At 45.4% G+C, this 26,670-nt stretch overlaps 1 protein-coding gene across 12 annotated transcripts in view; it reads left to right on the top strand.

Moving 5' to 3' along the window:
* Window positions 1-25,189, top strand: part of LOC123384769 — a 104,999-nt gene extending 79,810 nt beyond the window's left edge. For 3 of the 12 annotated variants that reach the window (XR_006596289.1, XR_006596290.1, XR_006596291.1), the window contains 2 exons: window positions 14,197-14,255; window positions 16,088-17,711. Coding sequence is in view for 9 of the 12 variants with exons in the window: in XM_045055220.1 (XP_044911155.1) it covers window positions 14,197-14,255; window positions 20,960-21,250 (350 nt within the window). In the remaining 3 variants the exon portion in view is untranslated. Of the gene's footprint in view, window positions 1-14,196; window positions 14,256-16,087; window positions 17,712-19,583; window positions 20,844-20,959; window positions 21,501-24,250 lie in introns of those variants that run through there. The other 9 variants (XM_045055225.1, XM_045055218.1, XM_045055220.1 and 6 more) reach the window with 7 other exon arrangements.
* Window positions 25,190-26,670: the final 1,481 nt, after the last annotated feature.

The raw sequence follows: 26,670 nt of genomic DNA, 5'->3' as shown, positions 1-26,670 counted from the left end.
AAAACAACTACATCTAATATCAGGAATATCTGGTTATAGATTCTTGAACTATTTTTAGTTAAGACTGGCGTAGCTGTAAAAGGTAGTGATACTATTTGTGGCAAATACAGCCTCCTATATTTAGGGGGAATCACCATATTATGAATTCTTCTCCTGGAGGTAGAAACCAGAATTCAATGTCCCAGTTTCCCTTGAAGTCCGGGCACAAGAATGGACCTAGGGGCACTTGGGTGGCTCAGTTGGTTGGGCGTCCTACTTCGGCTCAGGTCATGATCTCATGGTTTGTGAGTTCGAGCCTCGCATTGGGCTCTGTGCTGACGGCTCGGAGCCGGGAGCCTGCTTCGGGTTCTCTCTCTCCCTCTCTCTCTGCCCCTCCCCCACTCACGCTCAGTCTCTCTCTCAAAAATAAATAAACATTTAAAAGAATTTAAAAAAAAGAAAGGACCTAGATTCTGCCAGTCAGACTTTTATTTGAAAGAAGGCAATCTCAGAGAAGAGAGCCGTGTGGGGTCTCCTTCTGGAAAGGGTGGTGGCGGGACACGTACCCTTCAGAACAGCAGTGACAGAGTGGACTGATAAAATCCTCCATTGCTCAGTGTCAGGGTGAGGGCTGTGGCCTCAGTGCCCGGGTGTGATGGGGTCATGCCTGAGAGCAGGCGGGTGGGGTGGGCGATGTGGTCCTGGCTGCATCGCCCCCCAGACCGGTTCTCTGCCTCTCCCGGAAACGCTGTAAGCTACGTAATAGCCTTTGACAAAGTCAGTTTCTTTTGAACGCAGTAGCGGATGCTGTTGCTTGCAACTAAACACCTTGACGGGTGGGATTGCTAACACTCGGTAGGACCTAAGGTATTTAGAAGAATGGCATCATCAAAATTGAAAACAAAGGACAGGCCACAGTGTAAAAGCAAATACAAATAAAAAGAAACTAGAGCTTTCAGTCTTAGTATCAGAAAAAATGGAATTCAGGCCCCCTCTCCCAAAAAGGCACTTTTATACTACTAGGTATAATTATAAGAAGATAAAGTAGCAAGGAGGAGTTGTAAACTGAATAACATAGCAGCTCCATTCATAAAGTAGGAATTACAAGCAATATAAAGACAAGTCTACATTACTTCTAGTCTGTGACATTAAGGCAGAGCTAACTGATAGAGATTGAACTCTTATCCTGGAAACGAAGAATGTACCTTCTTCCTAAGTGCCTGTGTAATATCTGTGAATTACAGATATTCCAAGAGTATAAACAGTGCAGAAAATATTCAGTGATCATCACACAATAAAATCAGGCATTAATAATAAAGCCAGAGGGGCGCCTGGGTGGCTCAGTCGGTTAAGCATCTGACTTCGGCTCAGGTCACAATCTCGAGGTTTGTGGATTCAAGCCCCACATTGGGCTCTGTGCTGACACCTTGGAACCTGCAGCCTGCTTCGGAATCTGTGTGTCCCTCTCTCTCCGCCCCTCCCCCACGCACACTCTGTCTTTCAAAAATAAATAAACATTAGAAAATAATAATAAAGCCAGAAGTAAAATGTCTCTTCCACTAGGAGATTAAAAATCTCTCTGTTTACATATTGAAATATTTAAAGAGGAAATGATAAGATATCTGGGGTTGGGGGTAAGATGAGCCAAGAGTGGTCATACATTGATAATTGTTGAGGCTGGGTGATGGGTACATAGGAATTCATTACACTATTCTCTCTACTTCTGTATATGTTTGGAGTTTTCCACTAAAGAATTTTAAATGTTCTTGGTATAAAGAAGATGTAGAAGAAAAAATTGTACAATTTCTAGAAACCAGCAGTAATGAAACCTATAGAGTACAGATAAGGCAGAGCTCATGAGAAAAGGTAGTCTAAATACGTGAATAAAAAAAGAGAAAGAGTGAATTACATATTCAACTCAAGGATTAGGAAACGGAGAACAAGAAACCAAAGAAAAGCAGAAATAAGGAACAAAACACAGATAAGAAGCAGAAATTAATGAATTAGAAAATAGGAAAAGATAGTACCAAATCCGAAAGCTGATTCTTTGGTAAAAAATAAATCCTTAGAATCACTCGAGGAATAATAAAAATAATCTATGATAAGAATTAAAGACTAATCATGAGAGTAAAATGCTTACAGCCAATTGGATCACAGGCGTATTAAAAATAATGCTATCACGCCCATCTTTAAAAACAATTCTTTTTTAAATTTACATCCAAGTTAGCATATAAGGCAACAATGATTTCAGGAGTAGGCCCCTTCATGCCCCTTACCCATTTAGCCCATCCCCTCCCTCCCACAACCCCTCCAGCAACCCTCAGTTTGTTCTCCATATTGAAGAGTCCCTTCTGTTTTGTCCCCCTCCCTGTTTTTATATCATTTTTGCTTCCCTTCCCTTGTGTTCATCTGTTCTGTGTCTTAATGTCCTCATATGAGTGAAGTCATATGATGTTTGTCTTTCTCTGACTAATTTCGCTTAGCATAATACCCTCCAGTTCCATCCACGTAGTTGCAAATGGCAAGATTTCGTTCTTTTTGATTGCTGAGTAATACTCCATCATATGTATGTGTACGTATGCGTGTGTGTGTATACACACAAACACACACATATACACACATACGTGCATACCTGTCTTTTGACCCAGATGCTTGCATCTGGTTACGAAAGTTTAGGGCTGGACCATAAACGTGATTATATATGTGCCAATAGCAAAGGCGGACCTGATGCAGAATATTCTTGTGGAAGGAAAAGTATTTGCAGAGGAATTTTGAAAGACGAAGCAGCTGTGTCATAGCGGATTTTCAGTTAATTTGTGCCTAAAACTGAGATGTGCCCGCGAATAGAATGTGTCTCTTCACGATGATCGCTTCGGCCCTGGGTGAGCCCTCCTAACACTTGCTGTTGCTTTTGGCAAGCTCTGCCTCCAGCCACCACCAGCTCTAAGCAGCCGTTAGCGCCTCCTCCACACGCAGGGCCTGCGTGGATCTCAACACTCAGATCCTTTCTGGGTCCGGTTCTGGTCAGAAATGTGAGCCGAGTGAATCTTGGCCTGTCACCCCCTTCCTCTCCAGCCACCTCCACTCCTTCGTCCTCCCTTCTCTCCACGGTAGGTCACCGCAGCCCTGCTGACTTTCCCACCAACGTTTTCCCTTCTGCCCTTTGCCACCGGAAGTCCTACCTCTTGCTCTTGTCTGGGGAGACTACTTCCTATAGAGTTGCTCATTCTCTCACGTCCCATGGCTCGCATGCCACGGGGCCACGAGAAGACCACCTTCTCTTTGCTCTGCGAGACCACTTCTAGACTGCCGTAAGTGCGGTCGCATCACGTGACCCAGGGGCTCTGGTGCCTCTGTGTGTTCACCCCTTTACCTCCGTGGTTCTCTGTTTCCGCTCTGCCTCAGCCGCCAACTGCTGCTCCTCCTCCTTGGATCTCATTATCTCTTGGAAATATTCCACCTGGGAGAGGGTCCGAGTGCCTCTCTGACCACAGTCTAGTCTCTCCTACACCTTCCGGCTCTCTCGTCGCACGTTCCACAAAGATTTCATTAGCACCTGCTATGCTCTAGGGACGGTGCACGGTGCTGAGATGCAGGGGTGAACCGAAGCGACCGGTCTCTCCTCACTCAGAACCTGTACCAACTGCGCGAGAACAACAGTCGAGAAGGACTTCATTGTGAAGTAAACCCAGGCACATGCTGTGAAGAAAAGCATTGCCGCCCGTCCCACTCGAGACGCTCTTCTGGTCGCCTCTACAGTCTCCAGGCACGATGAGCCCTTTCTTCTCCACACTTTTTTCCATGCTGCATCATCCAAGTGTTCTCTTACCAGCTGCCCCCTTTTCTTGGCAGGCCAACGAACACGGAGTGAATCCAGGTTTATATCTTGTTCTGTTAAACCAGGGTCCTGAGTGATGCTAATAATCGCAGGACAGCATGAATCGAGGCCCTTCCCCCAGCTTTTTTTTTAAGTTTTTCTTTTTTTTTCTTCTTCTTTTTTTTTTTTTTAGTGGGGGCAGGGGGAGATGCAGAGAGAGAGGGACAGAGAAAATCCCAGTAACAGCGCAGAGCCTGATGCGGGACTCAAACTCACGAACCATGAGATTGTGACCTGAGCCAAAGTCAGACCCTTAACTGACTGAGTCTTGCAGACGCCCTCCCCCCACCCCAACTTGGATGACATCCAGCCCCAGATGCACCTTCAGGACTGCTTAGCAACGCTCACACTTGTGTGCTGGCCTCTTTGGTGGTTATTCCAGACTTGCTCAACAGTGTAGGGTCTACACCCTTTTTGCTGGAGATGCCTTGGTGTCTTACTTCACAAGGAAAGTAGTTAATGCCAAAAAGAACTCTCTGCTCCTCTGTTCTCTGTCCACACACAGTCCTGTGTTAACATTCCTTCTCTCCTCCTCCCAGCCCTGCGATGAGGAGCCCCTAGTCCTCTCGGGGACTAACTTCTCCTTTGCTTCTTGCCTGGCCACTGTTTTCTGAATCCCATCAACTTCCTGCCTCTAAGAATTTGCTCCATTGGTCACCCCTTCTTTTTCTATCTTGTCCATCTCTACTCACTAACTCCTTCCCCTTAACGTAAAAAAATCACTCAAAATGTCCGTGTCCTGAAACAAACAAGCAACAGCACTGAACATTCTCTTGCTTCTGCGTTTCTTCGTAGCTCTCTTTCTCTCAGCTTCTTAGCCAACCACCTAGCAAGATGGGCTCCGCTAATGGTCTCTTCTTCCCTTTCACTTGTAGCCCCTGCAAAATCCTGCTTCTGTTTTCACAGCCCCAGTAAAACTGTCCTTTGCGTCTTGGTGCTGAAATCCAATGGACATTTGACTTCTTTTGGCACTGGGTGCAGGTGACACCCTCCTTCCTGAAGCTCCTTCCTCACTTGGTTTTTGTGACATTGCTTCCCTGGTCTTCCTGTTATTTCTGACCTCTTTTCAGTCTCTCCTGTGGATTTTTCTTTTTACCTCCACCTGTCCTTTAAATATGAATGTTCCTCGGATTCTGTCCCCCGTGATGTAGGGGTTTTTTTATTTTTTATTTTTATTAATTAATTAATTAATTAATTTTTTCAATATATTAATTTTATTGTCAAATTGGTTTCCATACAACACCCAGTGCTCATCCCAAAAGGTGCCCTCCTCAATGCCCATCACCCACCCTCCCCTCCCTCCCACCCCCCATCAACCCTCAGTTTGTTCTCAGTTTTTAAGAGTCTCTTATGCTTTGGCTCTCTTCCACTCTAACCTCTTTTTTTTTTCCTTCCCCTCCCCCATGGGTTTCTGTTAAGTTTCTCAGGATCCACATAAGAGTGAAACCATATGGTATCTGTCTTTCTCTGTATGGCTTATTTCACTTAGCATCACACTCTCCATGTTGCTACAAAGGGCCATATTTCATTCTTTCTCATTGCCATGTAGTACTCCATTGTGTACATAAACCACAATTTCTTTATCCATTCATCAGTTGATGGACATGTAGGCTCTTTCCATAATTTGGCTATTGTTGAAAGCGCTGCTATGAACATTGGGGTACAAGTGCCCCTATGCATCAGCACTCCTGTATCCCTTGGGTCAATTCCTAGCAGTGCTACTGCTGGGCCATAGGGTAGATCTATTTTTAATTTTCTGAGGAACCTCCACACTGGTTTCCAGAGCGGCTGCACCAGTTTGCATTCCCACCAACAGTGCAAGAGGGTTCCCGTTTCTCCACATCCTCTCCAGCATCTCTAGTCTCCTGATGTGTTCATTTTGGCCACTCTGGCGTGAGGTGATATCTGAGTGTGGTTTTGATTTGTATTTGATGTAGGGTTTTTTTAAATACTCTTCCTATTCAGCTTGAGTGATTTCACTCACAACCATGTTTTCAACTGTACCCACACATGCTCCTCATGCTAAAGCATCTCTTTCTTTCCCTGGAGGCTTTTCTCCTCGACTCCAGATGTGTCATCTCCACCTAGATGTCCCTTGGGCAGATCAGTCCCACTCAGCCTTTCAGGACTGGATCCATCATCTTCCTCAACATGCATGAATACATTCCTATATTGCCAACTTCTGTTTCACATCTCCGTGAATTGTAACTGCCTGCGGCTGCCCAAACAGAGTTAAGAGCAATGTTGCAGGGGCTTCCTTTCCCCACTTCCCAAGCACCTGGGTTCATTATTCATTATTTTTTTTCATTATTTTTCTCAAATATATTCACCCCTGCCCTTTAACCACCCCTCAGCACCCAATCCCACTGCCAGAACCTTATTTCAGATGCAATGGCCTTCTTTTTCTTTTTCTTTTATGTTGCAGAGCGGGTTGGGGGAGGCGGCAGGGGAGCAGAAAGAGAAGGAGAAAGACAATCCCAAGCAGGCTCCACACTCAGTGTGGAGCCCAATGTGGTGCTCAAACTCATGAACCATGAGATCATGACCTCAGCCAAAATCAAGAGTTGGATGCTTAACTGACTGAGCCACCCAGGTGCCCCTGCCCATTTTTTAATTGGATTGTTTCTTTGGTGTTAGGTTGTATGAATTCTTTACGTAGTTTGATATTAACCTCTTATCAGATATGTTATTTGCAAATATCTTCTCCCATTCACTAAGTTGCCTTTTTCTTTTGTTAATGTTCCCTTTGTTGTGGAAAAACCTTTTTATTTTGGCATAGTCCCAATAGTTGTTTTTGCTTTTGTTTCCCTTGCATTAGGAGACCTATCCATGAATATGTTGCTAAGGCCAATGTTCCAAGAGATTACTGCCTATATTTTCTTTCTGGAATTTATGGTTTCAGGTCTCACATATAGGTCTTTAATCCATTTTGAGTTTATTTTTTTGTATGGTGTGAGAAAGCCGTACTTCTTTTGCATGTCGCTGTTTAATTTTCCCAGCACCATTTATTGAGCAGACTGTATTTTCCCCGCTTTATGTTCTTGCCTCCTTTGTCGTAGATTAATTGGCTACACATGCATCAGTTTATTTCTGGGCTCTCTGTCCTGATCTACGGAGCCAAAGGTCTGTTTTTATGTCAGTACCAAACTGTTTTGATTCTATAGTGTTGTAGTATATCTCAAAATTTGGGATTGTGATACCTACAGCTTTGTTCTCTCTCAGGAACATCATAGTGATTTGACAATTCTTTTTTTTTTCTAATTTTTTTTAACACTTATTTATAACACAGAGCATGAGCTGGGGAGGGACAGAGAGAGAGGGAGACACAGGATCTGAAGCAGGCTCCAGGCTCTGAGCTGTTAGCATAGAGCCTGGCGTGGGGTTTGAACCCACAAACTGTGAGATCATGACCTGAGCTGAAGTTGGACGCTCGACCGACTGAGCCACCCAGGCACCCCGTGATTTGACCATTCTATACATAACTCAGTGCTCCCTACGATAAGTGCAGTCATCATCTGTCACCACATAGATTTGGCTATTTGAAGTCTTTTGTGGTTCCATACAAATTTTAGGATTATTCTTTCTAGTTCTGTGATTAATGAACGCTATTGGTATTTCAATAGGGGTTGCATTGAATCTGTAGACTGTGTTGGGTGGTATGGACATTTTAACAATATGGATTCTTCTATTCCATGAGCATGGTATATCTTTCCATCTGTTTGTATCATCTTCAAGTTCTTTCATCAGTGTCTTATAATTTTGAGAGCATAGGTGTTTCACCTTCTTGTTTAAACTTATTCCTAGGTATTTCATTCTTGGTGCAATTGTAAATGACATTGTTTTCTTAATTTCTCTTTCTGTTACTTCATTATTAGTGTATAGAAATGCAACAGATTTCTGTATATTTGGGTTTTTTTACCCTGAAACTTTACTGAATTCATTTATAGGTTCTAATAGTTTTCTGGTGGAGTCTTTAGGATTTTCTCTATATAGTCATCTGCATGTCATCTGCAAATAGTGACGTTTTTCCTTTTTCCTTACAAATTTGGATACCTTTTATTTATTTATTTTTTTTGTCTGATTGCTGTGGCTAGGACCTCTAGTACTATGCTAAATAAAAGTGGTGAGAGTGGACATTCTTGATCCTTGAGAGTGACATTCCTAATCTTAGAGGAAAAGCTTTCAGTTTTTCAGCTTTGAGTATGATATTAGCTGTGGGTTTTTCATATATGGCCTCTGTTCTGTTGAGGTATGTTCCCTCTAAACCCTCTTTGTTGAGACTTTATCACGAATTGATGTTGTATTTTGTCAGATGCTTTGTCTGCATCTATTGAGATGATCATATGGTTTTTACTTGCTAATGTGATGTATCATATTGATTGATTTACAAATATTGAATCATCCTAGCATCCCTGGAGTAAATCCCACTTGATCATGGTGAATGATCCTTTTAATGTATTGTTGAATTTGGTTTGTTAATAAATTGCTGAGGATTTTTGCATCTATGTTAATCAGAGTTATTGGCCTGTAGTTTTCTTTTTCTGTAGTGTCTTTGTCTGGTTTTGGTATGAGGATAATGCTGCCCTGGTAGAATGAAGTTGGCAGTTTTCCAGAAAGATCTTTCTGTCCCACAGATCAGGAAATGCTGCCTCCCTCACCAGAATTCACCAATGGCTCCCAACTGGCTCTAGGACAAAGTATAAAATCACTTCCATGGTGTCCACAGCCTTCAAAGAGGCCCCGCTGAGCTGCTCTCAATCTCACAGTCTGTGCTTCACCAACACTGACCTGGTCGTCATACTCTTCACTGAGAATACTCCTCCTTTTTCTGTCACTCAAGCAAATGCTTTGTCTTCTGTAACAACTGCTCAGACATGCCTTCTGAGAGGCTCCAAACAGATGCTTAACATACCTCTGTCACTGCCGTTTCATCATACCTCCAGTATAGTAATTATCTTGTCATATCATTACTTGTTTGTAAGTCTGACAGTAAACTCCACATACCATATCTGTTCCTATTTATATCCAGAGTTTTCTAATGCAGTTCCTGGTACCTAGCTAATGCTCAGTAGAGATTTGACCCTCAGACTCCCTGGTAGCTGTTTCTTCTTTTTCTGTTGCAAGTACAGGGACCCAGAATGGCTGTCTCACGTCATGGATCTGTTTTTCTCCCTTTTCCTTTCTTTATCACTTAGGCTTCTTTCTTGCAGTCTCTCTGTTGAGAGAAAACTCTCTTCTCTTGTAGCATATCTTGAATTGTTCTTCATTCTGTATCCTCTTGAAACCTAGCTTGTCCTGTGAAACTAGACACTGAGATCTTTTGGCCAGGCCCCAGCTCTTGTGGTGCCTCAGAAGACAAACCTGGAACCAGGATTGTGTACACGTTCTGACCCGGCTTCACCCTTCTTGCTGTCGTCTTCTCAGCTGATGGGCCTTTTGTCTGCCAGTGCTATTCTAGTCTTGATTCCAAGTTCCTCCTCCTCCTCCTCCTCCTCCTCCTCCTCCTCCTCCTCCTCCTCCTTCTTTTTAATGTTTGTTTATTTTTGAGAGAGAGTGAGAGAAAGCGCACACAAGGGTGAGTGGGGCGGGGGGGGAGGGTGGGCAGAGAGAGAGGGAGACACAGAATCTGAAGCAGGCTCCAGGCTCCGAGCTGTCAGCACAGAGCCGGATGCAAGGCTCAAACCCACGAACTGTGAGATTATGACCTGAGCCGAAGTCAGACACTCAACCGACTGAGCCACCCAAGGACCTCTCAAGTTCCTTCTTCAGAAACTTAGTTACCAGGAAGAATAGGAGGAGGGACCGTTTCCACTAAGAACTAAATTATTATGAAATCATGGTGTCCTTCCTGTCAGTGGTGTGGTACCCACAGAGAGGGAGGTTGGATGTTCCACTAGCCCCATCCCTGCTTTCTCCCTCACATCCTAGACTTTCCTATAGAGGTCAGTACCCTCCTACACACCCTCCTGTCTAAGTTTTCACCAGACTCTTGCTTTTTAATCTCTATCAGTGACAAATTTTCTGATCTCCAAATTAGGACTCCTGACATAGGCATTTTTTTTTTAATTTGTGAACTTATTTGCTCAATAAACCTTAAGAAACACAATTATATTGCATTTAAGGGATTTCTTTACCAGCTTTACTGAAAAAGAATAAAATTACACTAAATTGGAATTGTTCTAGAAAATATGAACTATAAGTTGCTGAGACCAGTGAAGCTGTTTAGAAAAAATAAGAAGATGAGAAAGGGAGAAAATTATATGTTCTATTTTAGCCAGGATTTTAGCGAGAGATTTTACAAAGTTTAATTTAGCCAAAACTGCTTTTGTATTAGCCAAGTGTTGAGAGAGAGCATGAGCAGGGGAGGGACAGAGAGAGAGAGAGAGGGAAACAGAATCTGAAGCGGGTTCCAGGCTCTGAGCTGTCAGCGCAGAGCCTAACATGGGGCTCCAACCCATGAGCCGTGAGATCATGACCTGAGCCAAAGTCAGACGCTTAACCGACTGAGCCACCCAGCCCTAAAGTTATTGTTTAAATAAATTAGAAGAGGAGAAATCACAAAGGACATGAGAGAGATTGCCTAAAATGATAGTCATTGACCATCCATGTCTGGGAAGTGAGGGCAAAGGCAGTGTTACAGGTTGAAACGTATCCTCCAGAAAGATTTCCTGGAGTCCTGCCCCCTTAGTCCTAAGGTTATTTGGAAATAGGATCATTGTAGATGTAATTAGTTAAGTTGACGGCCCTTAATCCAATATGACTGTTGTCCTCTAAGGTCATATGAAGACACAGGGAGGACACCGTGTGACACAGGCGGAGACTGGAATTATGCAACCTCAAAGCAAGCCATGCCAAGGACCGTTGGCAGGACTAGAAGCCAAGAGAAAGGCATAAGACAGATTAGAGCACAGCCCTGCCGACACCTTGACCTTAGACTTCTAACCTCCAGAACTGTGAAAGAATACATTTCAGTTGTCTTACCCAGTTTACCATAATTCATTACCACAGTCCTAGGAAACTAATAAAAGCAGGAAATGAATGTCTGAGGCTATATGCTTCTAATAAGGGTGACACATGGACCCATTTTTTGCCTTGGTGGCGTCAGTATCCTGTTCACATTTTGGTAGTTCAGCCACCACCCCCTTGTTTTAAGGGAGGCATTCTTTTTTTTTTTTTTTTTAATGTTTCTTTATTTTTGAGAGAGAGAGAGAGGCAAGCAAGCGCACAAGCAGGGGAGAGGCAGAGAGAGAGCGGGAGACACAGAATCTGAAGCAGGCTCCAGGCTCTGAGCCGTCAGCACAGAGCCCAACACGGGGCTTGAACTCATGAATTGTGAGTTCATGACCCGAGCCAAAGTCGGATGCTTAACCAACTGAGCCACCTAGTGGCCCTGAAGGAGGCATTCTAAATACCTAATGCATGAGAGCTCAGGGCTGAGATGGGAGCAAACTAATTGCTCCTAAATTATGGTCAGTTCATACAAAAAGTGATTTGCCCCACTGTAATCAGGTATCTTTCATTTGTGAAGTTATGGAGTGGATGTCTGGTTGATGTTAGGTAAATGCATTGAAAGATGATTTGCCAAAATTTTTTTGTGGAAATAAAACTTGCCTAATGGTGAGCCCATTGAATTGACCATATTTGGATGAATTCACTGAACTTAGATTTGCTGATTTACTAAATTTGTCATTCGTATTGAATAGAAATGACTAATAGCAAAAGGTTTTCGGGGTGCCTGGGTGGCTCAGTCGGTTAAATGTTTAACTTCAGCTCACATCATGATCTCATGGCTGGTGAGTTTGAACTCCACATCAGGCTCTGTACTGAGCTCAGAGCCTGGAGCCTGCTTTAGATGCTGTGTCTCCCCCTCTCTCTCTGCCCCTCCCCTGCTCATGCTCTCTCTCTCTCTCAAAAATAAATAAACTTAAAAAAAATTAAAAAGATAGAAAACATTTTCCTGGAATGACTTAACTGTTTTTCAGTTTTGTCAGTTCTGTCTAGCAGTATTGAAGTAAGATTCAATTTCTTGAAGGCTAACAATCATAGATCACTTTAGCTCTCTTGTGAATAAATATATTTAGGATCTAGTAAGGCATATTTTATCACTAGGAACTATTTCAGAGCTTTATATGGAAACTTTTCAGCTAGAGTGCCCATTTTGGTTTGACTTTTTTCAAATAGCAGTTTTAGGAATGTTCTTCAAATTTCTTAAATACTCTATAACCCTTCATTGGTAATTTCTAGCCAGTAATAGACAAACTTTAGTATGTTATATAGTTTTCTCTGTTCCTTCCTAGCTTGTTTTTTTTTTCTTACCTCTATTTCAACTTTAAAAAAAAACGGATTTTACCATTTTGCTTCTTCATTTACACTTTTGTACTTATGGTGTGGATATATTGAATTTTAGGCACTCATCAAACAGACAGTCTTTTTTTTTTTTTAAGTTTATTTCTTTATTTTGAAAGAGAGTGCATGAGCAGGGGAGGAGCAGAGAGAGGGAGAGACAGAATCCCAAGCAGGCTCCATGCTGTCGGTACTTGGCCTGATGTAAGGCTCAAACCCATGAACTATGAGGTCATGACCTGAGCTGAAATGGAGTCTGATATTTGACTGATAGAGGCCCCCCAGTCTTTTGTACTAATACCTTTAAGCATCACTACTTTGAAAGGTTTTACCACTTCATGTTGAATCTTTCTGCAACCCCCTACCAAACCTATATATGTCTAGTGCTCCCTGTTAGAAACCAAAGTGTTGGCATTAAAAAAAAAAAAAGGCATTTATAAAAATACAATATAAATGAGCGTTTGTAAAGTCAAGAATAAGTCGTGGTGCTTTTGGTAGCTTCCACAGCTTTTAAGTCTGCTTTATAGTTTTGGTTACAATTTAGGACTTGCCTTGTGATTTAAAAAGTAGTTGTTTTACAGCAGCCACTTTGTAGCCAATGCTACTGAATGTCAATTTCTTGTGTGTTTCGCATTTTAGATTCTGTGAGTCTTTTTCTTTTGCATAAACTAGAAGCCAGCTACTCCTTTGATGAAATTATTTTAACAAACCTGTGAATCAGGGGATACCAAAAGGCAATGGATGAAGCTGAAAATATGTTATTGCAAGAGAGAAAATCCAACTCATCATTTATAAAATCCTGACACTTGAGAAAGCATCAGCACTTGTACTTTGAAATATATAGGGGATTCTCATTCCCCAGAGCCTTTCTGAGGCCCAGAAATCCCTGATATATATTGAACTTGGAGTGGCTAGGGAGAAACTAAAACCCAACTAGAAACCAAAACTAAATTCAGATATGGGGGGATGATTGTTTGAAGGCAATGGAATCCTCTCATATATGTCTTCTGATGAAGTATGGTAGGGAATGCCAGCTGTTAAGCTGCCCACCTCCCTTGCAGGTGGGTATATAGGCTGGGTTCTGGCCAAAGGATTGTGGGCACTTGAGAGGTTCTGCCTGTAGGCCAGGCCCACAAAACTTCCCTTGTCCTTCCTCCCATGTCCTGCTTTGACTGGTTCCAATGTAGGGCAGAGCTAGGGCAACCTTGGAGCCATGTGTGGATTATGTGGAGTCACATGATGGAAGGAAGCCTGGTCCCTGGAGAGCTGCCTGCTGATCAAGGACACGTGCTTTAGATTTGCCCTGAGAAAGGAGGTTCTATCGTGTTAAATCAACAAAACTGGGCAGTGATCTGTTACAACAGCCAGCCCTTCTGATCATAATATAAAGATTATAGAAACTATCAATTTTAAAATTTGGTCATTCAGCTGGGGTGCCTGGGTGGCTCAGTCAGTTAGGCATCCGACTTCAGCTCAGGTCATGATCTCACAGCTTGTGAGTTCGAGCCTCACATTGGGCTCTGTGCTGACAGCTCAGAGCCTGGAACCTGCTTCGGATTCTGTGTCTCCCTATCTCTCTGCCCTCTCCTGCTCATTCTCTGTCTCTCTCTTTCTCAAAGATAAATAAATGCTAAAAAATTTTTTTTTAATTTGGTCATTCAGGGCACCTGGGTGGCTCAGTTGGTTAAGCACTTGACTCTTGATCTCGGCTCAGGTCATGACCTTATGGTTCATGGGTTCAAGCCCTATGTTGGGCTCTGTGCTGACAGTGTGGTGCCTGCTTGGAATTCATTCTCTCTCTCTCTCTCTCTCTCTCTCTCTCTCTCTCTCTCTCTCTCTCTCTCTCTCTTTCCCTCTCTCTTTCCCTCTCTCTTTCTAAAAACAGATAAATAAGCTTAAAAAAAATGGGTCATTCAGTGAACGACCTTTTATGTTATTCCTGGCTATTATTTTATTATGGAAGATGAGCAAACCTTTACTGAATTTTTTTTTTCCAGGAGCTATTGGGACATTGATACATACTAACCCCGTCTCAAGATCACCACAGCACTTTGAGGTAGGTCACTTTTTTTTTTTTTTTTTTTATCTTTTCACAGAAACTGAGGCAGAGATGTTTAAATAGCTGGCCACGGTCACACAGCTGGTAAATGGTAGAGCTGGAATTCAAACCCAGGCAGCCTGGCTCTGTAACATTCTCCCTTCATTGCCCTTGAGTGACAAGGAGAATTTCACATGAGACTCCCACAGATCTGCTTGGCAGGAAGAGAATTCCAGTGCTTCCAAAACCAAGTCTCGGGCTCCTGGGTTAAGAGGTTTAAGCTGTACAACTCAACACCCTCAATTCCGACGGCAGTTCCCAGACCTGGGGGCCCGTAGCAATCTTATTTCTGTGCAGCCTGTAGGGTTTCGTGGATTTGTCCATCCTGAAAGAGAAGTAAGAAAAAGGCTGAAATAGTGTCATGAAGGCTGTGGCTGTGACGTCCCATCCCCCTGTCTTTACCCTCTGTCTGGCAATGGGATTAAATCTAGGGGGGGTCAGTGTAACTTTTCCCATTTCGTTCAAACCCGTGTCTAGCCCTGGTGACTTGTATGGTGCTTGGATAACTCGACCTGTGGCTCAGGTTTTTTAGTTTGCTGCTGGCATCACAGATGGTCGCCTTAGACACCTGCCCTCCCCTCCCTACCCACTCTGGGAAGTCGCAAGAAAACAGAGCAGCCTGTAGCAATGGTATCACACAGCTGGGGTTTAACCCACTTAATAAGTGTTGCCCAAGACCCTATTTTCAATGCACAGAATGACCGATATCACGGAGATGCTTCTTCAGATGCCTTGGCCCGTAAGAAACCCCTTCTAACTCGTGCCGGGTTTTGAGGGCTTCAGTCGAAATAGCTTCTTAGGCTTCAGATTCGATGTTGAGCTGTTACATTATGAAGCGCCGGTGCGGGCCATGCGGAGTGATAATGACGTCAAAAAGTGTCACAGAACGTGTGGGAACAAATACACCCTGGAAATGTTGAAATGCTTTGGAAGCAAGCGTATCCTGTTCCAGGCAGACCTGACTTGCTAGACTTGCATTTTGCCCAATGGCTAACCCATGATTGTGCCAAGGAAAACCATCAGTGGTGTGGTGTCACCGAGCTGTCACCGCCTACTTTTTTGCAAGAGGGACAAATAAACGACTCCATAGAAGGATAAGATGTCCTTATCTCTGAACAGGGAAGCTTAACTCCTTTTACCTGAAGCTATGTCAGGGGCCATGCTCGGAGGAGAACTCTGGGCGGCTGCCAGCACTGTGGGGTGACTGAGCCACACACCTGACCTGTCACACCACCCAGTGTGCCATTACCTGCAGTCACCTTATCTGGGTGGCACAACCTTCCCAGAGTGAGCTGGGATGTTCTCATTAAACTTGATGTATTAGTTTTCTTTCTATCCTTAAAAAAAAAAAATGTTATTTATTTAAATTAAAGTTCGTTAACATACAGTGTCATATTGGTTTCAGGAGTAGAACCCAGAGACTCATCTCTTCCATACAACACCCAGTGCCCTCAAGTGCCCTCCCTGATGCCCGTCACCCATTTAGCCCATCCCCCCACCCACTTCCGTTCCAGCACCCCTCAGTCTGTTCTCTGTATTTAAGAGTCTCTTATGGCTTGCCTGCCTCTCTGTTTTGATCTTATTTTTCCTTCCCTTCTGCTATGTTCATCTGTTGTGTTTCTTACATTATGCATATGAGTGAAGTCACATGATATTTGTCTTTCGCTGACTGAGTTATTTTACTTGGCATAACACATTCTAGTTCTTTGATGTATTAAATTTCTATCGCTGCTGTCCTAAATCATCCCGAATACAGTGGCTTAAAGCAACACAAATTTGTTCTGTTCTAGTTTTGGAGATCGGAAGTCCTACGTGAGATGTGGACAGGTCTGCTTCCCTCTGAATGCTCCAGGGGAGAATCTGTTTCCTCGCCTTTTGCAACTCTGTGACTTGACGCCTCCTTCTTGATCTTCTTCATTATCACAGAGCCTTCTCCCCTCTGGAGTCAAATCGCCCTCTGCCTTCTTCTTGTAAGGACCCTCGTGACTGTGTGTAGGACCCACCCGGATAACCCAGGATAATGTCAAAACCCTTAACCTAAACACCCACAAAGTCCCCTTTGCCACAGGAAGTGACATCGACAGGTTCTGGGAATTGCCACGTGGCTATCTTTGGGCTCCATTTTTCTGCCTCTTTACGTTGAGACATACTATGCTGCCGCCACTGATGCAGACCCAGTTTGGGGCTAACTATTCCCGGGAACGTGTGAGCGCAGGAGAGGGCTAGGGCTGGGGTTTTCCGGGACTATTCAACCGCTTTGGGGGAAGAAGACATCTTTCAGTGCTGGTGATCTTGCTCCTACAACGCACACACTCTTGTGCATTTTTTTATTCTTTGTCTCTAAAACGTCTGTCTCAGCGGTTATGCTCCATGCCAGTTTATTTCCTTGAGTGGAAATAGCCCGATCTCTCGCTAGAGCTGCTCTGACTTCAAGGCCTTCCCACCCTCAATGCTGTGTAGACGAAACAGCATAGAAAACACAGCAGGATGCAGCCTCTTGCCCTGGTTGTGCCGCTAATTAGCGACTGATCTTGGTCAAGCCATTGAGTCTCTGTGGCCCTAGCAGTTAGGTTTCATATAAGGAAGTTTGTCTATAGCTGAATTTCCCCCCCAAATGGGATCCATAGAACATTAATTGCAAGAACCGCTATGTGGGGGAGAAAGAGTACAAGTAAATGGGGAAAATATTTTAGCGTGTGTATACCTCCGTTCCTCTTGGAGAACCACAGCATACTTAAACATAATCAAGGCTCTGAAAAGTCCTGTATAAATGCAGTTGGATAGCTCTTAAACCCAGTGTTTTATGAATTATACTGAGATCACAGAGCACCCCTGCCTTTTTTTTTTTTCTCTTAAATACCAAAGAGCAGAGTTGGGGAAATATTCATTACATTGGTCTCTAATGAAATCATGATTCCTGCCCCTTTAAGATGACTTTTGAAACAGGTATTTTGCCAACAAACTGATCCCTGAGAAGAACAGACTATGTCCCATATTGCCTTATCTAGCTTCCTGGAGGCTTTGCTCATTTTCAGCATCAACTTTTGTCTTGTTTTGTTTTGTTTTTAAAATATAATTTATTGTCAAATTGGTTTCCATACAACACCCAGTGCGCATCCCAACAGGTGGGCATCCTCAATGCCCATCACCCATCTTTCCCTCCCTCCCACCCCCCATCAACCCTCAGTTTGTTCTCAGTTTTTGAGTCTCTTATGGTTTGCCTCCCTCCCTCTCTGTAGCTTTTCTCCCCGCCCTTCCCTTCCTGCATGGTCTTGTGTTAAGTTTCTAAAGATCCACATATGAGTGAAAACATATGTATCTGTCTTTCTCTGCCTGGTTTATTTCACTTAGCATAATATCCTCCAGTTCCATCCAGGTTGCTGCAAATGGCCAGATTTCATTCTTTCTCATTGCCAAGTAGTATTCCATTGGATATATAAGCCACATCTTCTTTATCCATTCGTCAGTTGATGGACATTTAGGCTCTTTCCATAATTTGGCTATTGTTGAAAGCGCTGCTATAAACATTGGGGTACAAGTGCCCCTATGCATCAGCACTCCTGTATCCCTTGGGTCAATTCCTAGCAGTGCTATTGCTGGGTCATAGGGTAGGTCTATTTTTAATTTTTTGAGGAACCTCCACACTGTTTTCCAGAGCGGCTGCACCAGTTGGCATTCCCACCAGCAGTGCAAGAGGGTTCCCGTTTCTCCACATCCTCGCCAGCACCTATAGTCTCCTGATTTGTTCGTTGTAGCCACTCTGATGGGCATGAGGTGGTTTCTCAGTGTGGTTTTGATTTGTAGTTCCCTGATGGTCTCATCATCAGTTTTAATGGGGACATCAGGCTCAGGAGCCTGAAGCCGTGGGCCAGCCCTGTCCAGGACATGGCCCCATGAGGTGGAGGCTTTTCTCCCTGCCATCTGTCCTTTCCCATTTGCTTTACTCCCTAAGTATTTCTACAGTCTCTGTGAGGAGTTTAGCCTTGCAACAGAGGAGACTTCGAGAAACATAATTTTTTTTTTTTTAATTCCTTGGTCCTCAGAAGCCAGCAAAAGGGAAGGAAAGCAGCAGAGGGTCACTTCACATTATGGGAGGATCTGTGTTTAGTCAATCCTTTGGAAAATCCTATAAGGCACATACTCCCCTTGAGCAATGAGAAGCCCAAGGCAGAGGGAAGGTAAATAGCTTGGCCAAAGCCACATGTCCAGCTAGTGGCAGAGTCAGGATGGAGCACTGCTCAAACGAGCTGTGAGGACGCGTGTCCAGCAGAGAAATCCAGGGCCAGGTGGGGAAGGGAGCCATCCCCCAGGGAAACTCAGGGCTATGGGAAGAGTCCTGGGCTGGGGGTCAACAAAAGATCCAAGGTCAAGTCCTGGTTCCATGACTTTGGACAATTCACCTAACCTTTCTGGCTTCCTCAGAGGACAAGTAGGCAGATCAAACACTTCCAGGTCTAGGAGAGAGGCTACGGTTTGAAGGCAGAGGACAGGAGGGACAGAAAACAGGAAGCAGGTAAAAGCTTGCATGCACTCAGAGAGCATTTATGAAACTCTTACCATGTGCCAGACGCTGTACTAGGGCCCTGGGATCCACAGAGAACACAATAAATCAGAGCCCTTTCCCTCAAGCACCTTGCACACTAGAGGGTGACGGTGACAGTATGAGGGTTGGTGGTGGTGAGTGCTAGGGAAAATAGAGCAAAGTGAGGAGGCTAGGAGTGGGGTGGCCCCCTAAGTTACAGGGTGATCAAGGAAGATCTCCTGCAAAGCCGACATTTGAGCAGGCTTGAAGGAGGCGGAGTAATGAGTCCGGTGGATCCCAGCAGACAAGCATGCCAGGCGGGGAAGCATCCATGCAGGAGGGCTGAGGCACAGGACCCAGGACCAGGGCCGCCAGGTTCTGGGACCCACAGGGAGGCCAGCGTTGAGGTTGGAGGGCGGTGGGGAAGGAGGACGATGAAAAGACATGAGGCTGGTAAAGTTGACCTCTTTTCAGTATGCAAAAACTTGGGGAGAAAATTTAGTGATATTGTAATTCTTCATGTTCAACATCACCATTAGAAACATTGCAAATGGAACATTTTGTTACTTGGCCCAAGATTCAGGAAGGCAGGGCCGATCATCCTCGGACAGGCTCCATATCTGAGAGATAAATAGCTTCCTCAGAATTGTCTTTCCCCTTTCCTGGGACCAGTTCTCTCTTCTCTCTCAAGGACATCTGAGGTCTGCTTGTGACTTACGTGTGCACAGAGCAATGACTTTGAACATTTGTCACCGTTTTACCAGGTGTTATGTGCTTCTTGCAAACATTGACATGGAAAGCAGTCTCGCTACCATTGGATGGGTTGGCTTGTGAATGCCACGAGCTTCTTTTCCGTCAGTGCAGCGTCCCGACTCTGCAAGGAACTAGCTGTGTGATCTTGATCCCATCTCTGAAGTCAGCCTGAGTGTTGCTTTCTTTGTCTGGAAGTGGATGGGTGTGGACTAGATAATCTATAAAGTCCCTTTCCGTCTGAAAAGCCTGTTCTACGCTCTCTAGCAAACAACATTCCCTCCCTGTGTTTATCTCCTCTCGGAAGTCAAACCTGCAATTACCCACTCCAGTTTTATGCTGCAAGTAAGGCATGAATAATTCACAGACGGGCTTGCAAAATGGGACTGGAGGACCCTTCAGCTAATTCTCCTGTGCCCTAAATAACTAGTGCTCACATACCAGAAAGGTGATCAGGACACATTCTAATTTTCTTCCTCCTTTAGCCTCTAGCTCCCACGAGGTCTAAATAACAATCCATTGCCTCTCATACATTTATACAGTTTTACAGCTGGAAGGAACCTTCAAGATTCTGTAGTTCAAGTTCTTTATTGGTCAGCTCAGGAGACCGAGGCTCACAGAGGTCAATAACTTGCTTTGATGGGCATGTTCAAGAGGGCAGAGCAGGGACCAGAATCTAGTCCCCCACCTGCTGGCTGAGCCTCTTTCCCCCACCTCTGGCTGCCTCCATTTTGCCAAATGCTGACCCCGCCCCTCAAATTAGAGATGCTTGAAAATACTTTTGGGGGATGATGACAAAGAACTTTGAAAATAAGAATTTTGTTTTTAAATATGCACCCATAGACCCAATGCAGCTGAGAGGGAGAAGAAGGCCAGTTTCCCTAGAAATGCCAGATTAAAAAATGTAGTGAGGCTCCGATCTGCAGCATTTGACCTTCAGTGATACAGTTTACAAACCCTGAAAGATAAATGAAGAAAAATGAGACTCAAAAGAATATGCTTAACCTGAAAGGCCACAAAGTTTTACCATTGGCAATGAATGGTAAATGGGGATCCTATGCACAGCAAGGTGACTATAGTTAACCATACTGTTTTGTATACTCGAAATTTGCTAAGAGAGCAGATCTTGATTCCCATCCCCATGCCCCTACCCCCAAATACAAACCCAAAAAGAAACTGGAACTATATGGAGACAATGGATATGTTAATTGGCTTGATTTGGGTGATCATTTCACGATGTATGCATTTTAAAACATCAAGCTGTATACCTTAAACCTATGCAATGTTTATATGTCCATCATGCTTTGATAAAGCTGCTAAAAAAAAAAGAAAGAAAAAGAAAGAATATTCTGAACACCTCATTGTTGTATTTTGTCCCTTCCAACACTAGGTGTCCCCTTGGCTAGCAAATCGTTGCCAGCGTGGGGCTTCCGCGCACAGCCTTTATGGAGTGACAGTGAAAGGCCAGGGTCAGCAACAAATCCCATGCAGTCCTGCCTCAGCAGGAGGTGCAAAACAGAGAGCGAGGGAGGGGCTTCTGAGGGGCCTCCTGTTCCCACAGAATCGTCCGCGTACCTCAGGAAGAGTCCTCCTTGAGCTGAAGCCACTGGCTGTAATTAGAATGAACAGATTAAATGTGAGAGGAACACGGTCAAAACCTAATTTCCACCACGGGAAATGAGCGTGGCCCAGAATAGATCCGGAGCGTGATTAAATTGTGGAGGAGTGGAGAGGGGCTCTGGAGACAGGGTGGGTTGGCACGTATCCAGCCAGGAGCTGCCTAAGCCCCGCACTTGGGTCCCTCGAGGAGCCAGATGGGGGGGGGAGGCGTGGTCCTTTGGTATGTATTTTTGGATGGGTCCTGCCCAAACAATCCAGAGCCATTTAAAAAATAAATAAATAGGCGCGCCTGGGTGGCGCAGTCGGTTAAGCGTCCGACTTCAGCCAGGTCACGATCTCGCGGTCTGGGGGTTCGAGCCCCGCGTCGGGCTCTGGGCTGATGATGGCTCAGAGCCTGGAGCCTGTTTCCGATTCTGTGTCTCCCTCTCTCTCTGCCCCTCCCCCGTTCATGCTCTGTCTCTCTCTGTCCCAAAAATAAATAAACGTTGAAAAAAAAATATTTTAAAAAATAAATAAATAAACATATATATTTAGAGTGTGTGAGAGAGTGTTTCTGAGGCAGAGAGAGAGGGGGACAGAAGATCCAAAGCAGTCTCTGTGCTGACAGCAAAGAGCCCAGTGTGAGGCTCGAACTCATGAACCATGAGATCATGACCTGAGCCGAAGTCGGATGCTTAACTGACTGAGCCACCCAGGCGCCCCTCCAAAGCCATTTTTGTCGCTGAATGTCAAGTTTCTAGGGAAGTTTCTGGTCGCCACGGCCCAGGACACCTCCAACGCCAACCTGAACTTAATAATTGGTCGTCTGGCCGGATCACCAGGGCCCTGGATGTCTCTGCTTTGTAGGTGGACTTTGTGGGCACTTACAAGGCAGCTGGTAATCAACAGATGGGGCCCAAGATGGAAAGAAACTGTTCAACCAATCAGAATGCCAGTCCAAACGAAAATGGCTCTTTGAGTGCTCTTGCCCAGCCAACATGCTCTTGCACCCCCAGCTACCCCTAAACTGTAAAAAGTTCCCCAAGGGCACTTAGCCCTGAGCCGAGTCCACACCACCACTGTTGGATATGAAAGGATGCGTTCTGGAACCATTGCTTTGCCAGTGCAGTAGCTGAGAGTCCAGACTTTGGGCCGTGGGCAAGAGACTTAGCTTCTCTGAGGCTCAGTATGCCATGGATGTGGTTTCCCGTAACGTGTGATAGTACTGTTATCTTCACAGAGCTGTCGTGAGGATCCAGGAAGTTGACGTAGGAAGGGTCCGGCACAGATTCTGACCCCTGGTACAAAAGCTTAGTAAGTGATATCTTGTTTTCAGGGGCTCTCTTCTCTTCCCCTGTCTCAGCCATAATGGAACTGGTTAAATCTGCATGGACAGACCTGATTTATCAGGCCAGGCCATGTGTATGGCTAGATGTATGCTAGATGGCATGCCCTGGGCATGAGTTTTGTGCCCCCCCACCCCCCACCTCCAATCCCCCCAGGAGCTCAGAGGCTAGTAGGGGACACATAGATGCATGAAGGCAAAACATTATATAAGGGCTCTGAGACGTGTGGCTGTTGGGGGAGTTGAGAAAACTTTATAGGAAGGCCTCAAGGGATGAGTGAGTTTACCATGTGGATAAGGGGTACACGCTAGGTGCGAAGTGTGCTCATGGCCAAGGCCTGAAGTGCAACTCAGTGGGGCTCGCGCATTGAGTGCGTGAGGGCTGGTGGGAGAAGGGACGGCAGGTTAGCATGATGTTCAGGTGCTCGAGGGCATTGTGTGCTCCCCTGGAGAGCTTGAATTCGATCTTTTGAAAGCCTTTCAGCAGATTGGTCTCAAGAAGAAGGACTCTCAGGAAGAGCAGCGGGGGGGAAGAGGTGAAGCCTAGAAGCAGGGGGCCAGTGGGCAGGTTGCCGCAGGAGGAAGCCTGAAATAGTCAGGGGTAGCACCCGCGTCGTGTTTCTGATCCAGCGCCCAAGGGGCTTGGGGACCTGTTGGCTGGGGACGAAGGGGAGCAAAGGGGGATGACTCCAAGCTTCCCAGCTCGCAGGATGGCACAGAGGCTTCGGAGACCCACGGGGAGGCTCTTCAGCTGGAGGTGCACATGGGCAACCCAAGTGGGGTGTCCAGGAAACTGTGGAGGCAGAGGGGGCGGTGCTCAGCCAGGCTTGGCGAGAGATGCAGGGGAGACTGGAGCGTAGCTGAAGCCCTCAGTCAAATCTCTCAGACCTTTTAAACCATATGTGAGTTTTCCCAAGTGCGAACCGCTCACAAGATCTTAACAGCTCTGTGCAAGGTGTGAAAAACTACAATGAATGATCACAAGTGTGGTCTAAACCGTGTGCTTCATAGGGCTGATGACTTACTCATCTCTAAAACTCAACTCAAATCCAAACTTTTCAGCCTCTGGAACCGAATATTGTACTCAAAATATGCTCCACCTCTGTGGGACACAGACAAATGCGAATGTTTTCTGGAGGCAGCACGGTCCCCTGTGTCTTCTGCAGCCCGTGGCTGGTGGCCTTAGGGTGTCTCCGAGGCACTGTGGGGGAGTCACAGACCTGAATCATCAGAGGAAGACGGAACAACCAGCTGAGAAAGTTTGACGTTAGCAACCGTCTCCTGCCTTCAAGCTTATAGAAGATTGGCAACCTTTTGTAAGAGCCCTTCCAGCCCTCAATTTTTCTGATCACAACCTGTGTCTGATGACCACCGTGGGTCCTGTAACTGGAATGGAAGTCAGCCAGAGTCTTCTGTCTTCCAGTCAGGTTTTATGACAAATTACGTAGCTAAATAGAAGATGCCACATTTTACCGGTAAAAGAAACAGTTTGATTATTAAACATGTTTAGATGGCAGCGGAAGTCAGGAAAGGATGTATTAGAGTGGCACAGATATATTTAACCACATCTCAGCTAATCACGTCACCTTCAGAGGTCTGACCCTAAATGCTGGGCGGCAAAGGGGCTCACAAAATACTTCCGCGGTCGTGATTTAAAACCCGTTTTAACGGAGCACTGGATTTTCCAGACTGTTGCCTCCCCTCTCCCTTATTATTAATTCACTCTTCTCCACACAGCAGAAGAGGCACGGCTGGGGTCCAATGGCATGTCCTGAGGACAGGGGCTGCATGCAGGCTGGCGGGACTGTGAATATGTACGGAAGTGTCCCTCCAGATGACTGTGCTGTGACCTCCTGCCCACCTGCGTTCCAAATACGCACTTCAGATACATCGCTTCCTCTAACAACTTCTTAGCCACATTGGCGATGAAGTATGTTGACTCTATGCTCGTGGACAAGATCTTGTCACTTTTCGGGACTGTGCTCATGTCAAACAAACGCCTCATCCCTTTTCCTGCCCGTCAGAGAACTTAAATGTCATTGACACGGAGGAATAAGAGGCCTGCTGTCCGAATTGTTGCTTCGGCTCAGATGATGATAAAAAAGCCAGAGCAGGAATGCCATAGTTGAGAGGGACAGGGTGGGAGGCGTGAGATAACATGAGCAAGCCATCTGTCCATTCATATCCACCCCGATGAATGCCGCGTGTGTCCTAGTTTTCCTAGAAGACCCATATCCTCTACTGGGAAACTGAAGCTTGGAAGCGGGGACAGGTGTTGACTTTGGATGGACCAGAAGGGGAATCTCTGCCAAGCTCTCCTTAGGATTGTTACTGCGTCCCCAGGGGTTGGGGAAGGATGGCCCTGTCCTGTGGAGGCAGGTGGGGACTTGGGTGGCGGGGGGCTTGAGGGGAATTCAAGCTGGACATGAGTCAAGTATACCTTTCAAACCAGACCATCCGTGAACTTCTGTCCTGCTTCCCTCTGCGTAGCCCTAGCACCCGGCAAAGCCTGGCTTCAGTTGGGACGGAGAGGGTTGTATCTGTAACTTCTGTTTCTCCACATGCTTCCTCCGTTCACTCAACCTTCTAACACACTTGGCAGATGTGGTATTTAGGAGGAGTCCCAAGGGGCAAGGTCAGATCTCAAAGATAAGGGGTGAGGCTTGGAATAAAAGATTCAGAGGGGCGGGGGTGGGAGGGAGGGAGGGAGGGAGGTGCAGGCTGACGCCAGGTGAGCGGAATGTGATGTCTGGAGTACTGGTCTGTGAAGGCGGCCAAGGGCAGGATCAGCCCCCAGAGGGCTGTAGGGGGCAAGGGCGGTGTGTGGGAGCAAGGACAAGAAGCAAGAAGGGAACTTGGGCAGGGACTGCAGCAGGAGGAGAGACTAGGAGCCGTGTCCTGATCCTGGAATACAAGGCAGAGAGCCCAGGACTCAGGCCTGGGCCACACGGTCAGACTGGGCCCCACAGTTGGGCTGACTGGACGCTGGATGCCAAGCTCTTGACTCTTCTATTTCTCCTGTACCTGGGGACCAGATTTCTTCCAGAGCTGTGCTGTCCAGAATGCTAGCCTCTAGGCAGGTGTCCAGCCTGGTCCAGCCAGTCTTGGCCAAGCGGCAGAACCACAGGGCAGCACAGCACGCGCCCCGTGGGTAAGGCTCGCCTAGGAATGACGGCGGACGTGGCCGGCCCCCGGACCATAACAGACTGCTTCACAATGTAATTTGTAAAATTTAGAAATTCCTTATAATGGGCACTTGGGTACTTTTAAAATTGGAGGCCGGGGTGGGGGGAGTAGAAAGTAATATTGTGCAAGAAAGAACAATATTTCCCAAGAAGGATGGCAAACTCCAGTATGTCCCAACCGGTTATATAAACAGAGGTTAACTCCTGCATGTTGGCGACCTACCAGGGAGCAGAGGGCAAGTTGATAGAGGATGGGTCCAACGAACTTGGTCTGTGGAAAGCTGAGGGAGAGACTGGCTGACCGACTGACCTGGAGCGCTGAGCTTCTCGGAAGGGCAGAGCTGGGGAGAAGATGGGAGGATGAACTTACTTCTTATGTTCTACTTTGGCACACGACAGCCCTGACGATCTGAACCCGAGGGGCAAATGGGGCCACGCTGTCCCTAACAGAGGCCGCACCAAGTGGGTTTGCTATTTTTAAAAAACGTTTTCTATGGAGACTTATACCTCACACCTCTCCAAAGCACAAAGAATCCTTTATTTGAAAATGCCAACTATTTACCTAACGCTGTTATGTTTCCTTCTTATCATTGTCTAAACATGATTTTCCATGGTGCCAAACAATGAACGTGTGTGTCTTTGTTCTTTTTATTCATTTACACTTTCCATGTGTTGACACGGTGCCCATATTTATTATTTTAACGACTCTAAATTCTACCAAGTGAATGTACAATACCCTAGAGGTTGGGCGTGTGGATGGTTTACAAGTTTTATTTGCTTTTGCTACTATGCAAGGTATCACTTGAAATTGTTAAAAAATCGGGCCTCTTCTCTTTTTGTCAATAGTAACTATCTTTATTCTTAAAAAAATAGTATGTTTTGTTTTCTATTACAAAACCAAAGCATGTTCACTGTGGAAGTTTTGGAAAGTATAACCTACTTGGCATGTTTACAACCTACCTGGGGCACTAT

This window comes from Felis catus, chromosome B1 (assembly GCF_018350175.1).
Source record: "Felis catus isolate Fca126 chromosome B1, F.catus_Fca126_mat1.0, whole genome shotgun sequence".
Taxonomy (NCBI): Eukaryota; Metazoa; Chordata; class Mammalia; order Carnivora; family Felidae; genus Felis; species Felis catus.
The sequence above is the reverse complement of the archived record's forward strand: the minus strand, read 5'-3'. Positions and strand labels throughout refer to the sequence as shown.